The sequence below is a fragment of the Platichthys flesus genome, chromosome 1 (genome assembly GCF_949316205.1).
Source record: "Platichthys flesus chromosome 1, fPlaFle2.1, whole genome shotgun sequence".
NCBI classification, from domain to species: Eukaryota; Metazoa; Chordata; class Actinopteri; order Pleuronectiformes; family Pleuronectidae; genus Platichthys; species Platichthys flesus.
Window position 1 is genome coordinate 24458947 of NC_084945.1, and position 12501 is coordinate 24471447.

Sequence of the window (12501 nt, forward strand, 5' to 3'; positions counted from 1 at the left end):
TGACAGCGGACACCGGAAGTGTCGCGTGACTGTGGGGTCGTGGACACATCTGGTAACGGGACCATTTATCCACCTCGCCTGCTTTCAGCAGTAAGATCAGAGTCGTTATTAACTAACAGTCCACTGATCAGCGCGTTAAATCGTAACCCGAGTCGTGGCTAACGGAGGCGCATTCAGCTGGGGGGGGGCTGGTGTCATGAGCTCCTCTGTGGGAACTGGTCACAGTGACCTCATCACCACACGTGGTCACAGGAGAGGGCACAAAACAACGGAGTTCATCTAATTTGTGAATGTTTGTTCTAGTTTGAGCTTTCAATGAACTTTAGATTTAAAAGTAACTTAGTGTTAATTGTAACCAAAAGGTGGACGTTATTCACCTCTTTGTCGGAGTGTGACAGCGCTACAGTGAGCGGCATGGATCAATAAAAGCATCCGGGGTTAACAGCTACTCTTTAAGCTAGCAGTCAAAGTAAGCCAACTACCTATGGAAGATAAAATATCGTCTTACCTTTCAGGCTGCCCCGCCATTGTGTTCTTTGTCTCGCCAAAATAACTCTCACATCTGTTATTTCGACGTCTGACTTGGGTGAAAGTTTAACCGTCTTGCTTTTACTTTGAAGCAGAAGCGTGGAGGCGGAAGGGCGGATGCTGCTCGTTGCCTACGCTTCGACACACACAGAGGAGGACACACTCCGCGGGGGGAAGCTGCACATCATCGCCGGGCGGTTCTCCGGCGATCTCTCTCCGTTGTACGCCTAGGTTAACGGTTTCGCCCCTGGGATGAATCCGCCGAGGGACGTAGCTCGGAGGCTGGCTGGTGTTCGGGGATGTTATGTCGCTAAGATGGAGGGACGGAGCTGAACAGAGACCCTGCTTCTTCCCTTCCGCTGCTCCCCTTCACTGTGCCTGGCAAATTAGCTTCGCTAGCCCGGCGCTCTGTTTTCCACCTCGCAGATAGCAAACGTTTGTTCAGTCACATCCACCAGCTGCTGAGATATTCCACCCAGTTCACCCATTCCCCCCGTCTCCTCCAGCCTCCACGGATGTGAATTAGCCGGGAACATGAGCAGGAGAGGAGGATAAGGAGGTCAGCTTCCTGCGGGATTTTTGCACAGGCATTTTCTATTTGGTTTTTCTTCCCGTGGACATGCCTTGTCTATGGAGGAGGGAAGCTGAGCGGAGCTAGCTGGCCGACAAGCCCGGCGAGCGCAACCTTTCCTGGCTCTTTGGATGAGTGGTCGGCTTCAGGGTTAGCTGATTTAATTTGGGATCAGCCCCACCTGTCCCATCCCCTTCCCGGGGCGAGGAGGCAGCATGGGGGAGCCCAGCCTGGACGAAGCCAATGTCAAGGTGGCAGTTCGCGTACGGCCCTTCAACAGGAGAGGTGAGGGGGGGCTGCTGTCTGCTGCACACATGACTTCAGATTGTTATTGAGACCCTGACTTAAAGGGCACTTGTGTGAATGGAGACGCATCTGTCAAGTTTCCGGTTTACATGTCACATACAGTGACACACACACACACACACACACAGAGCGAAGGGTCTATCATCATGAAAAGAACAATGCAACATCAGTGGTGTTATTCTATCCCAGACCCATATGCTGCACAGTCTTTCCTCGGGTTTGCTAATTACCATTCTCACAGAACCATTGTCCACAGGAGACTGTCTTGATTTACTCCCCCCCCCCCCTGTTTAATTTCCTGGGTGCCATTCAGAACTGACCTCCCATTAGTGAATTGAGCTGCTGCAGATTAAACGAGGATGTGGTCTGGCTGGCACATGGTCTTACAGAGCCGCTATAGGGCTTCCCTTGTGGCCGCCGGCCATCTACAGAGACTTAAAGTGGACTTGCAGTGTGAGATCTGCAGTCTAAACTGTCTGGACTCTGCCTCCTCTTGCTGGCTGATACAAATGCCAATAGCTTCTTCTTAATCTGTCGCTCGCTGCAACATCAAGGCAACTCGTGAGCTAAAAATAGTGTTTTTCTTTGGTCTTTGCTTTTCCACTGTCATCACTTTCCTCCCTAACGTTAGACCAATGCACTCATATCTCCAGTACTTCCCCTGGGGAGATGCATGTCCACTCACATCCTCTACTCTAATTTTAAAAGCCGGGGTAACAAAGGCACAGTGTTGGACAAATCTGCATGCACGCTCAAATGCTCCGGTCAATTATATTCCAGATTTTCACTGTCATGGAGGAAGACAAGGATGACATTTCCTGGTTGATTGCCAAGTTGTATTTTTTTGGCCGTGGGAGACCATGTGTCCCATAAAAGGGGGAGGAGGAGAGCTTCAGAGGCTGAGTGGTTGACCAACAACTGACCGAATAAAACACGCATCCCCTCTCTCTCTCCCCTCTGAGCCAGAGAAGTCGGTCACAAGACCAAGGCAGTAGATTCCCCCACTGTTCCCATTGGCAGTGGTTCACCATGAACTCTAGTGTCGTAAAACTGCAGTGGCAATGATATTTTTGGGTGTAAGCTCTTTGCAAGGTTAGACGTTTGTTTTGGACACACACAAATCTGTGGACATCAACCATTAGTCAATATGCTGGGTGCTTATGAAGACAGTGGTGACAAAGAGAAGTAGAGGACAGATGTGCTCTTTCAGAATTAGCTCTCAGATCAGGTGTATTTGGATTAACAGAGGTAGAGAGTAATTATTAATACATTTCTTCAGCCATATCCCTTTTATTGCCTCTGACAAGGAGCTAATAAAAGGGGATGTGGCTGACAGTTTGCCTTTTTGTTGGTCTGTTTGATTTAAAGCAGGATTACACTATTACTACAGAATGGATTTCCATGACGGTTTAGGACAAAGAAAGTGAGATATCTCTCTAAATTTCAAGATAGGGTGTTTATTTTTATCCTTATTTTAAGGATTTCCAAAGCAACAATACCATGAAAATAGAAAATTTAAATTTTTTCCCTTTCCGACTGGTCAAAAACCCCCACTAACATCTGTCTCTTTTACACCAAAATAATAATTTAGGTGTAAAAGAGTGTTGGTAATTTTGTGTGGCTTGATTGAATGTTAAGGGGACTGTTGCGTTGAGCCTTGTCAGAAGTACAGTATGTGCTGTACTGAGTGTCCTCCTAGTTTCAGACAGTTTCTGTGTCCCTGATTCCTCCTCCTCTCCTGTCAGTGTGTTCTCTGAGGTGACGGTCAGCCCGAATCATTTAACTCATACCATGATCTTCCCTTTTAAGTTTCCTCCAATTCTGGTGTGGGACAATGTTTTAAAAAGCTGGATTACAGCATTATTAAACACTTTCCACACAGATGAGAGTTTACTCTGATGGTGGCCTTGACTCAAGTTTATAAACTAGTCTAGTGTCAAACCTAAAGCAAATTTCAGAGGTTGAAGTGACGCTGGTTTGAAGCCAACTGTTGTTGTTGCTTCATAAAGATAAGCAGGGACCACATGGAGTTTGCTGACAGTTGTATGTGTTTAGTTAAAACAATTTCTCCAGGCTACAGCTACCTTTTTTAAAAAGTTGCCTGAATCATTAGCACCTGCAACACATGACCAGCTACACTGTTGCAAGGTATCAAACATGCAAGACTTCCTCCATCAGCATTGTGCATCTTCCGTTGCTCAGCATAGAATAATTAAATCATAATTTTGGTAAAAGAGACCAGACGGCAAATTGATGGCTTCCTGTAGCCAGTGGGTTTGGAAAAAGCAGTGCCACGTTTCCAGCCGTTCTGAATTGCTTTCTTTCTAGTTTTTCTGAGTGAATAGGACTTCTGTCCACATCTACCAGTGTTGAGACTTGAATGATTTGAGATAACCAGCCAAAGGACATGTCAGCTGAGAGAAACAAATACAACAAATTGTCAGTCACATTTACCCTCTGAAATGGTAAAACTTAAAAGACAAAAAGACAATCTCCTCAGCCATTAGAGATGTTGTTCTCCATGCTCACATTCACACCTCTGCACTGCTGAGTCTTGTCCAGGAACCTCTCTTCCTTTCTCTGCTGGTGTCAGTTGCTTCAGGACACAGTAGCCATGGTTGTGGGTGGGCTGAAGATTACTCATTCACTTTCCTCTCTCACATTTCCTCAGCAGCGGTAATTCAGACCTGGGACACTGTATTATTAAGCAGGCTTCTTTTACCTCGAGGCCACTGTCCCTGTGTATCCCAGGTTGAGGAGGAGAAGTGGTATAGCTGCCTGGCTGAACAAAGGCAGGAAGGGAGTGAGTCTGAATGAATATTTGCTAATGTTGCGTAATTCCCCTTGTTCCCATGGCTGTGGCCTTCGAAGAACGGAGCAACCCCAGGCGTAGCAACGGCAGCACTCTGGTCAATCGGCTGATGTCAGGGCTGTTGTGCCAAAACCTCAGCACCGGTAGCCCAGGAAAGGACCGGACAGAAAGCCAGTGGAAAGTAAGAGCCGCTCATGGAGCAAGGAAAGGCAGATAACAATGGGTACATTTATCCTCTCAACCACACCGCATCACACTTTCCCTACTGCTGAGGAGGAAGCCCAGCTGCAGAACTATGGGCATGTGGGTAATGTAGGCAGCAGCAGGGCAGAGAGCAGAACAGAACGTTTCCTCCCTCATCCCCAATTTGTCTGTGTTACTCCCCATCTATTTGAACTTAATCTCTTTCTTTCTCCCTCACTGTCCCTTCCTCTCTGGTTCACTTCCCATTTTAGCTTTCTAGTGTCTGACAGCTGAAGAATTAGAAGACGATTCAGGTCTGGGACCGTTGACACCAAGTTTCCATGGCTCTACCTCTTTTCCTGCCAGTAACAGCAATGATGAGGCTCTTTAAATAGATGCTCCAGCCCTAAATCCCCACTTGTCCTGGTTTGAAATGGCATGGTTAACCTCAGATTTATAGAACTGTACTGGTTGAGATTCGCTATAGTGTCATCCCCAATCAGGCTAAAGGTAGTGAATTTTGACTGTAGCTGGGAACTTAAGCTCATCATGTCTAGCCATTCAGAAGAGGTGGAAAACTTGTGAACCCACTGTGTACAGATAAAGTAGACATTTTCAGGTGAGATTGTTAGGAAACCAGTCTAATAATAAGAGGATAAAACACCCCCCATCTACCACCTGCAAAGCAGTTCAAAACCCTCTTGGCAGAAACAGAGGGGCAGTAGTGTGGCCTGGTACCGTTCGGTTACAATGGCTTCTTGCAACAGCCCACATCCTCTACAAAACAATATTTTGTCGTCTGCTGGAATCCGAAAAGGTTTATTCAAATGTTCACTGTCTATAAACTGTCATGATCAAGCCTCTGTGGTGAATTGGTTAGTTAGAATAGTGTAGTATTTATTTATCAAGGAAATAAGGGACTGTATTCAACTGACAAGTGAATCTGCATTTGCTTGTTAGTTTGCAAAAACTTTCCAACCAATATCCATGAAATCACCCAAGGGGAAACCCCTGAACTTTGGTATGGATTTGTGATTCCCCACAAATTCCCCCCACCACTTTGTTTAACATTGAGGGATTGGGAGTTTTTTATAAAATTTTCCTTAATTTCTCAGAGAATCATTCATCTTGAGGTGACTGATACTTATGTGTGAACACTTTGGTGCTGATCCTAATAAAATGCAGATCCTTTGTATTTAAATGTGGTTTAGAGAAGGAGACTGTTGGCTTTGGAAGAGGTATGTGCTCTCTGAATGCCATTCTAGTTTTCTCTACATGCAAATCTCTGCTTCAGAGACGCCAGGTAATATTGCTTTTGAAAGTTGTTGTCGAAGAAAAGGAATTAAAACCACAGAATATTTATCCTATTTCAGCGCATTATAATGATAATCAACAGCCATCTGGGGCATGATTAACGGATACAAATCTTAAACAGTCTACATGTTATATGTATCTACATGTTTATACTGGGCACCCTGTGATGTAAATATGGTGCTAAGATACAGAGTATACTATGCAGTAATGATTCACCTTTGGAAAAGAATAGTCAGTTCGTTCTGAGTGGACATTGAGCAGGAATGGTCACTTGTTTACATGTGAGCCCTGAACCAGGTCTTACATTTGAAGGACAGTGGTTATTATCAGAGGGTTTCCTCACTGATGCTGTGTCCTTGAGCAAATGCTGATTTGCAGCGCAGGGAGTGCTGTGACCTCTGACCCCCTTGTAAAAAGGGTCACAATAGAAGAGGATATCCCTACCAGGGGCAACACAGGGGGCAAAGATTCCTGAGCTCAGTCTCTAACTTCTCTCTCTGGCTTTTATTGCCTGCTCTCACAAGCAAGCCTCCAAATGAAGGAGAAAATCACGTGGGTGAATTGTTATCGATTTTTCTAATGTTCACAACCAGTTAAAAAAGTTTATTTTAGAAAAAAAACTATCATCCCAGTCAGGCCTCAACACATACTTTTTATTACTGTAATTAATTGTCTTAAGTATTTCAGATGCTGGGGCCTAAAAAATAACGGTAGGAAGTTATTAAAATACATTATTTTTTGTGTTTGTTTTCTGAATGACAAGTTCTGCCAGATACTGAATGCCCAGGATGTGTTGGCAGCCATCATTAGGTCTCATTGGCAAAGACAGATGAATGGAGAGTCTTTGCAGCCTCATGAATTTACTGTGCGGTCCATGTTGATATTTTCCAAAGCTTCTGCTGGTGACTTAAACAGCAAGGCTTCTATTTGAACGTTATACGACTGAATCTGCTATGAAAACAACCTAAAACAGTTTAAATGTATGAACACTGTCAGTTATCTGTTTTAAATTCATGGAAAAGTATTCAGCTACACTGTTTAAGTCTTTCTTAAATTTTTATTGGAATGTTGAATTTTTTTCTGATGGGACAGTGGAATTGTAAAGTCAAATCTACAACCTTGATGAAGTAGCGTCGATGATCAACATTATATAGTGTCTTGTGATGCCACATAATTACCAGTGAACTACGCATTAGTTCATACCATTTGGTGTTTTGAAGGCAAAGTGTTTTATCATGACACAAACAGGTCAGTAAAGGACACCCTCAGGTGTGTATGTGTGTGTGTTTGTTTTGATAAAGACTGTCTTGTTGGTTAGCCTAAAGGTCCATCGCAAAGGAAAAAGGTTATCTTTAGAGTTACTGTTCCCAGGTCTGCTCTCACTATTGCTGAGGTTGATGTTCAGCAGGAAATCATTGTGCTATAATGCCACTTTTCACTAGGGCTCATTCTATAATAGGGAGCTGGCTTAATCACGGTCAGATGTATGATCCTAAACGTTTGTGAAGGAAATGTAATATTTCAAATCTAAACATCAATTAGAAAAAAATGTGGCATGTCAAATTTAGCAGCTTTATTTCCACCTTGGGGAAAGACTTGGGGGAAGATTCATGTAGCTGTTTTGGGAATGGTGACTACGTCTGTGGTCACATGACACATTCTGCTCCGATTCATGAAGTAGAGCTGGACATGTTTAGGTTGTTGTGAGGTCCAGTGATTTTAAAACTAACCGTTTGTCATCTGATCCACAGAAAAGGAGCTGAACACTAAATGTGTTGTGGAGATGGTGAAGAACCAGACGATCCTCCACCCTGGGGGAACCAACCTTGGCAAAGCAGACCCTAGGTACGTTTGTCGTCTGATGACATTTTGTGTCCATATTAATTCATTTATTCTTTTCATGCACACCTAATAATCATCTAACCATTCAGTGCTTATGTATACAGCCACCCTCCTTTGATATTTTCCCCTTGAGTTGTCCGGCGTATTACAGCATATAGCTTCTGTTGCACCACGTGAAGACTTGTTGATACATTAAATTGATTCTTTATCAAACATAAGTGAATTTTTCAAGCTGCGACCGACCCCATCCCTTCCTTCGGTGGTTCTCAGAATTTATGTCACATCTGTTGCCGCAAGTCCGTCACACAGTGTTATTACAGCTTTTTGTGCACCTCCTAACTTACTTGCCGCAAGCCAGCACATTCACAAACATGGACTGAGCCGGAGACAAGAGAATGCGAACTGGTCAGTCTCTAGAGAAATCACTATGCTCCCTCAATAATGTCATAATGAAGGAGCATAGAGATTCTCAGACAGCTCCTGGAAGGAAATTGCATAGACTGTAGGTAAATACGAGGCATTCAGCAGGAAACCATGGAAAACAACTCCAGTCCTTAGTGGGGCTCCTGCTGGGCAGTCTGTGCCAAAACCTTCTGTGTTACCTCTTCTTGTTACCTTTTTCTAGCAGTGTAGTTGAAGTTTCTCAGTGGCGATAACAATCATGCCTGAGAAAAACTTCACAGAGCAAATGTCACAATTGGTTCACTCAATGACCATTCTGTCAAACATTACCACAGCTTTTCTCTGCATTCGTTAAACACTTCCAATTTGCCAAAAGGTGAATTGATGGCTATGATGACAGGGAGTGTTTGGTGCTTGCAGTTATCTTGTTTTTATCTGAGTGGGAGCCCACACTGTCAGATTTCAATAACCTTCTCTAAACTACAGGAACTACTCACAGCCATGGGACTGGGTAGCTTCCTCTCAGCTGTCACAGGTCACTTTCTATTGACCTCATCACATACACACACACAGTTTGTATTGATACAGATAATCTGAAATCCATACTGCAAACCTCAAAACATTTCTTGTGTCCATTCCCTGACCTCTTCTTAAAAGGCTTGTGTCTAATTTGTTTGGAATGTCCCCTTATAAATATGACAAAATCTTTGGCAGGAAGCTGACCGACCAGCTGCTTACTAGTGACAGGTGTATTCCAACACAAGTCACTTGTTTCCCCTCTCTTTCCCTCTCACTTCCATGTTGTTAGTCAGCGGCTGCTAGTGGGTAATGCTGAATTGTGCTCAGGGTCTAGAGTCTCAGTGCCTGCCCTGAAGAAGGCCTGAGATCCTGTTAATTGTGGTTGCATCTGGCAGAACTGGAATGTGTGCATGAGTTCAGTGTGTCTGTCTGAGCGGGGGGAATGTTTCGGCAGTGATCACACCCCGCGAACCAAATGTGAAGTTAATCTTCTTATCTATAATGAGATAGCTCTTATGAATTAACGTTTTTTGTTATGATTACGCCAGTAGGCTCTGCTCCTCTGTCGAGCCACTATCTTGGAGGTAAGCAGCTAAGAAAGATCTCCTTGCGACTGGTGGAGATGATCAGAAATGGTGAATAATGTCGGCCTCAGGCTGAGGTTCAGGAGCAGACAGCAGCAGTAATGCGTGTGTTTTTCAGAGGTGCCTATGTCTAGAAGAGAGACACAAGAAAAACAGACTCCACTCTGCTCCACACTTCCCTCTCTATCAAGCCATAACTCCCCACTGCCTAGCTTCCTCCCTTTTTTCTTAACTCTTCCGTTTCCGTGGCAACACAGGGGGAGGTTAACCCAGGGTCGCTGTCAGTGACCGTGAAGCCCCTTCCTTGAGTGAGGACATGATGGTAGAGTGGGAAAACCCAAATTTACTAGAGCATCTGTCGACCATAAACTTCTCCCGGTGACTTTTATGTTGGACAGAACAAGAGCGGAGCTGTAGTGTCTCAGTCTGTGTCTCGGGGACAAAAGAGCGAGGAAGCAGCAGGAGGATGGGCTGACTGACGGCTGCCCTCCTCGTGCAGATGTCATTTTCCTTTGGTTTACATTTACACAGTGTACATTGGATCATTATGTTTTTTACGCAGCATTTCACATGGTTGTTAAAAGTTGACAAAGTTTGCCGTGCATAGAGGAAGTGTGCTGTAAAGTTAGGATGTTGCAGCTGCAGTTGCAAGTTGTTTGCTTAAGCTATCTGAGTTACCACAAGGATGCCCTTTGTTTGAAACTTAGAAGACATACACCACCAGTTCACCTCCATTCTACCAGTTTTATTTAGATTTCAGTCCAGGTCCATTGAATAATCGTTAATGTTAAAAGTGGAGAAAAAAAATGATATTCATTTTATTTAAGAAAACAACCACCGAACAGATTTGCACATAACTGGTGGAAGGATGGGCCAAGAAATGGGCCAACTCATTTAACTTTAGGGCGGATCAAGGATACATGACATCGTGTTTTGACATGTCCACAGATTTCCAAGAGAATAATTCATGGGTTTTGATTTATAAAAAAAAGTCAGGCACATTTAGGGGAATGATATCTACCGGCGTGTGCAGTTTGATGCAGCTTGAATTTAAAGGGACAGTTTGACTTTGACGAAGGTATACTAGAGGCGGTGGTCTAGTGGCAGAAACTTGGACTATGGGCAGAGAAGGTCTCTGGTTCGTCTCTGGTTCGACTCCACGGAGAGACAACAAAAGACGAACCTGGATTGATCTGTCCAAAAATCCAAGAGTCTCCCTACCCTGTCTACCCTGTCTAGTGCCCCTGAGCAAGGCACCTTACTCCCCCAACATCTGCTCCCCGAGCGCCGTACATGGTCGCTCACTGCTCTGTGTGTCCTGCACCAGATGGGTCAAAGCAGAGATTAAATATCCCTACCTGCATGAGTGTGCCTTTGCATGTCTTTGCATGTGTTTGGGATTAAAAAATGTATCTTAATCTGCATCATCTTAATGTGCTTGAGTGCCATCCTAGTTTGTTCTATGCCTTAGTTCACAGTATACTGACATATTACATTTTGTAGATTCAGTAACAACTGGAGAAACTGGAGCTAACTGACTCATGATGCATCTGTGGCTTAAAGGGATAATACACGGAAAACTTAAATACACTAATCAACTCACCACTATGCCGATGAAAGGGTGGGTGAAGTGTGTGAGTCCGTAAAACACTTCTGGAGTGTCAGAAGTAATCTTTTTAGAAGCCGAATCTGATAAATTTGATGTAACTGCTGTCCAAGAATTATAAACAACAGAAAAAACATAACATGCGTTCATACTGCTCGTGTAGGTATATCTAATTGTCCGCAAGCCCCGACATTTATATTCAAATCGAAACAAGGTTATTTACACCATGTTTAAAGCCTAAATGTCAGCTGATATCTTCTTATGAGGTGCATTCACGGACCCTCAAACACACCATTGTGTACCTTCACAATGGTTCGCTAGCTTAGCCACTCCGGTGGACTTTTAGGCTTAAAACACTACACGAGCAGTATGGAGGCATGTTGTGTTTTTCTGTTGTTTTATTATGTCTGGAGTACAGGTCACTGTTGACTTCAATTGTATCGGACGCGGCTGCTACAAAGTTTACTTCTTAGATAGAATGTTTCTTGGACTCAAACACTTTACCCACTCCTCCATCATCTTAGTGTTAAGCAGATGAGTGAATAGTCATTTTTCAGTGAACTATCCCTTTTATGGCAAAAATGAGCAGGTTGTCTGACTCAAAGATTCTCTGTTAATTTAACCAACAAAAACAGATTTTAACCAACAGATATATTTCCTATGAACTGATTGGATTTGATAGACAGATATTTTTCAATAAGCAGCAAGACGTCAGACCCTTCTTCACTGTCGCACGGCAGCACCAACATTAATAACGTTTGACACCAGAGGCCAAAAGTTGTGTCTGTTGCCATGTTCAAATATCATAACTCCCAACTGTCATAATAACACAGCTCAGAACTGTAGTGACACTCAAAACAATCAGACTATTTTTGTAAATAGGTTCTAAAAAATAATTATTTGAAATGTCCTCACTTTTAGGCTGTTTACTTTATATTTTTTTAAGTTAAGTTTTTCCTTCTTCCTCTGTGTGCTCTTCTTGTCCGTCTGATTCAGTTTTTCCTCCAGTAGCGCTCTCTGGGCAGGCCAGATTTAAGTTCCTCATGCTGCCACCCTGAGTGACTCACCACAGTGCTGACATTAATCCTGTCTCATGAAGTATTTTGATTCCTTTAAGCACTGTTTAGAGAAGACATGGTTTACATGGTTTTCTTTGCCATCTGGGGATAGAAAAATCTTGCATTGCCTCATAAATCGTATTTTGTCTCCTAATTGTATTTCCAACCGCCCTGCCTGAATCACTTTGGTTAAATCACTCACCTGACCTCCAGGGATGTTTTAACCTCCAGAGTTGGAACTGCTGGCTTAGGTCACTGTGTGCTAGTGTGTCTGATAAGCAGCAGACTGCTCACCTCTGTGCAGCTGTGTGGTTACATACTGCAGTCTGCATGATGACCTGAGGCTGTTTGCATTGGACTGGTGAAGCTGAATGTTGACACACTCTCAGGTTCTGTCAGATGTCAATGAGGCAAACACAAGTGCCTTGGTTGCCGAGACGATGCACAAAAGAGACCGTGTGGCCTTGTATCATGGACACGCACATTTTTCTGTGTATCAGCATGTGTGTGAGGTATATGTTGTGTAATAGTACTCATAATACCTGTGTTTTAAAGTATACCGCATATTTATTTAGGAAGAAAGGTGATATTGAGGTCAAGTGTTTGACCAGTGCAGTCTGAAGTAACCATTTTAGGCTGTGAGTTCTTTACAGGCCTCTAACATGATGACGGCGTTAATTAAAGAGTGATAATCATTGACAGGCCCCTGTGGCATGTTTTCTCAAGTATCTTGCTTGCTTTGAATTTATTTGGTTTGACTAAGTCACACTCAACAG

The 12501-nt window shown here is 43.6% G+C and overlaps 1 protein-coding gene across 2 annotated transcripts in view; it reads left to right on the top strand.

The window, feature by feature from the left end:
• Positions 1 to 571: 571 nt before the first annotated feature.
• Positions 572 to 12501, top strand: part of kif13ba (kinesin family member 13Ba) — a 46193-nt gene continuing 34263 nt past the window's right edge. For both annotated transcript variants that reach the window (XM_062389719.1, XM_062389726.1), the window contains exons 1-2: positions 572 to 1384; positions 7466 to 7559. In XM_062389719.1, the coding sequence (XP_062245703.1) occupies positions 1315 to 1384; positions 7466 to 7559 (164 nt within the window). In that variant the 5' untranslated portion in view covers positions 572 to 1314. The remainder of the gene's footprint in view (positions 1385 to 7465; positions 7560 to 12501) is intronic.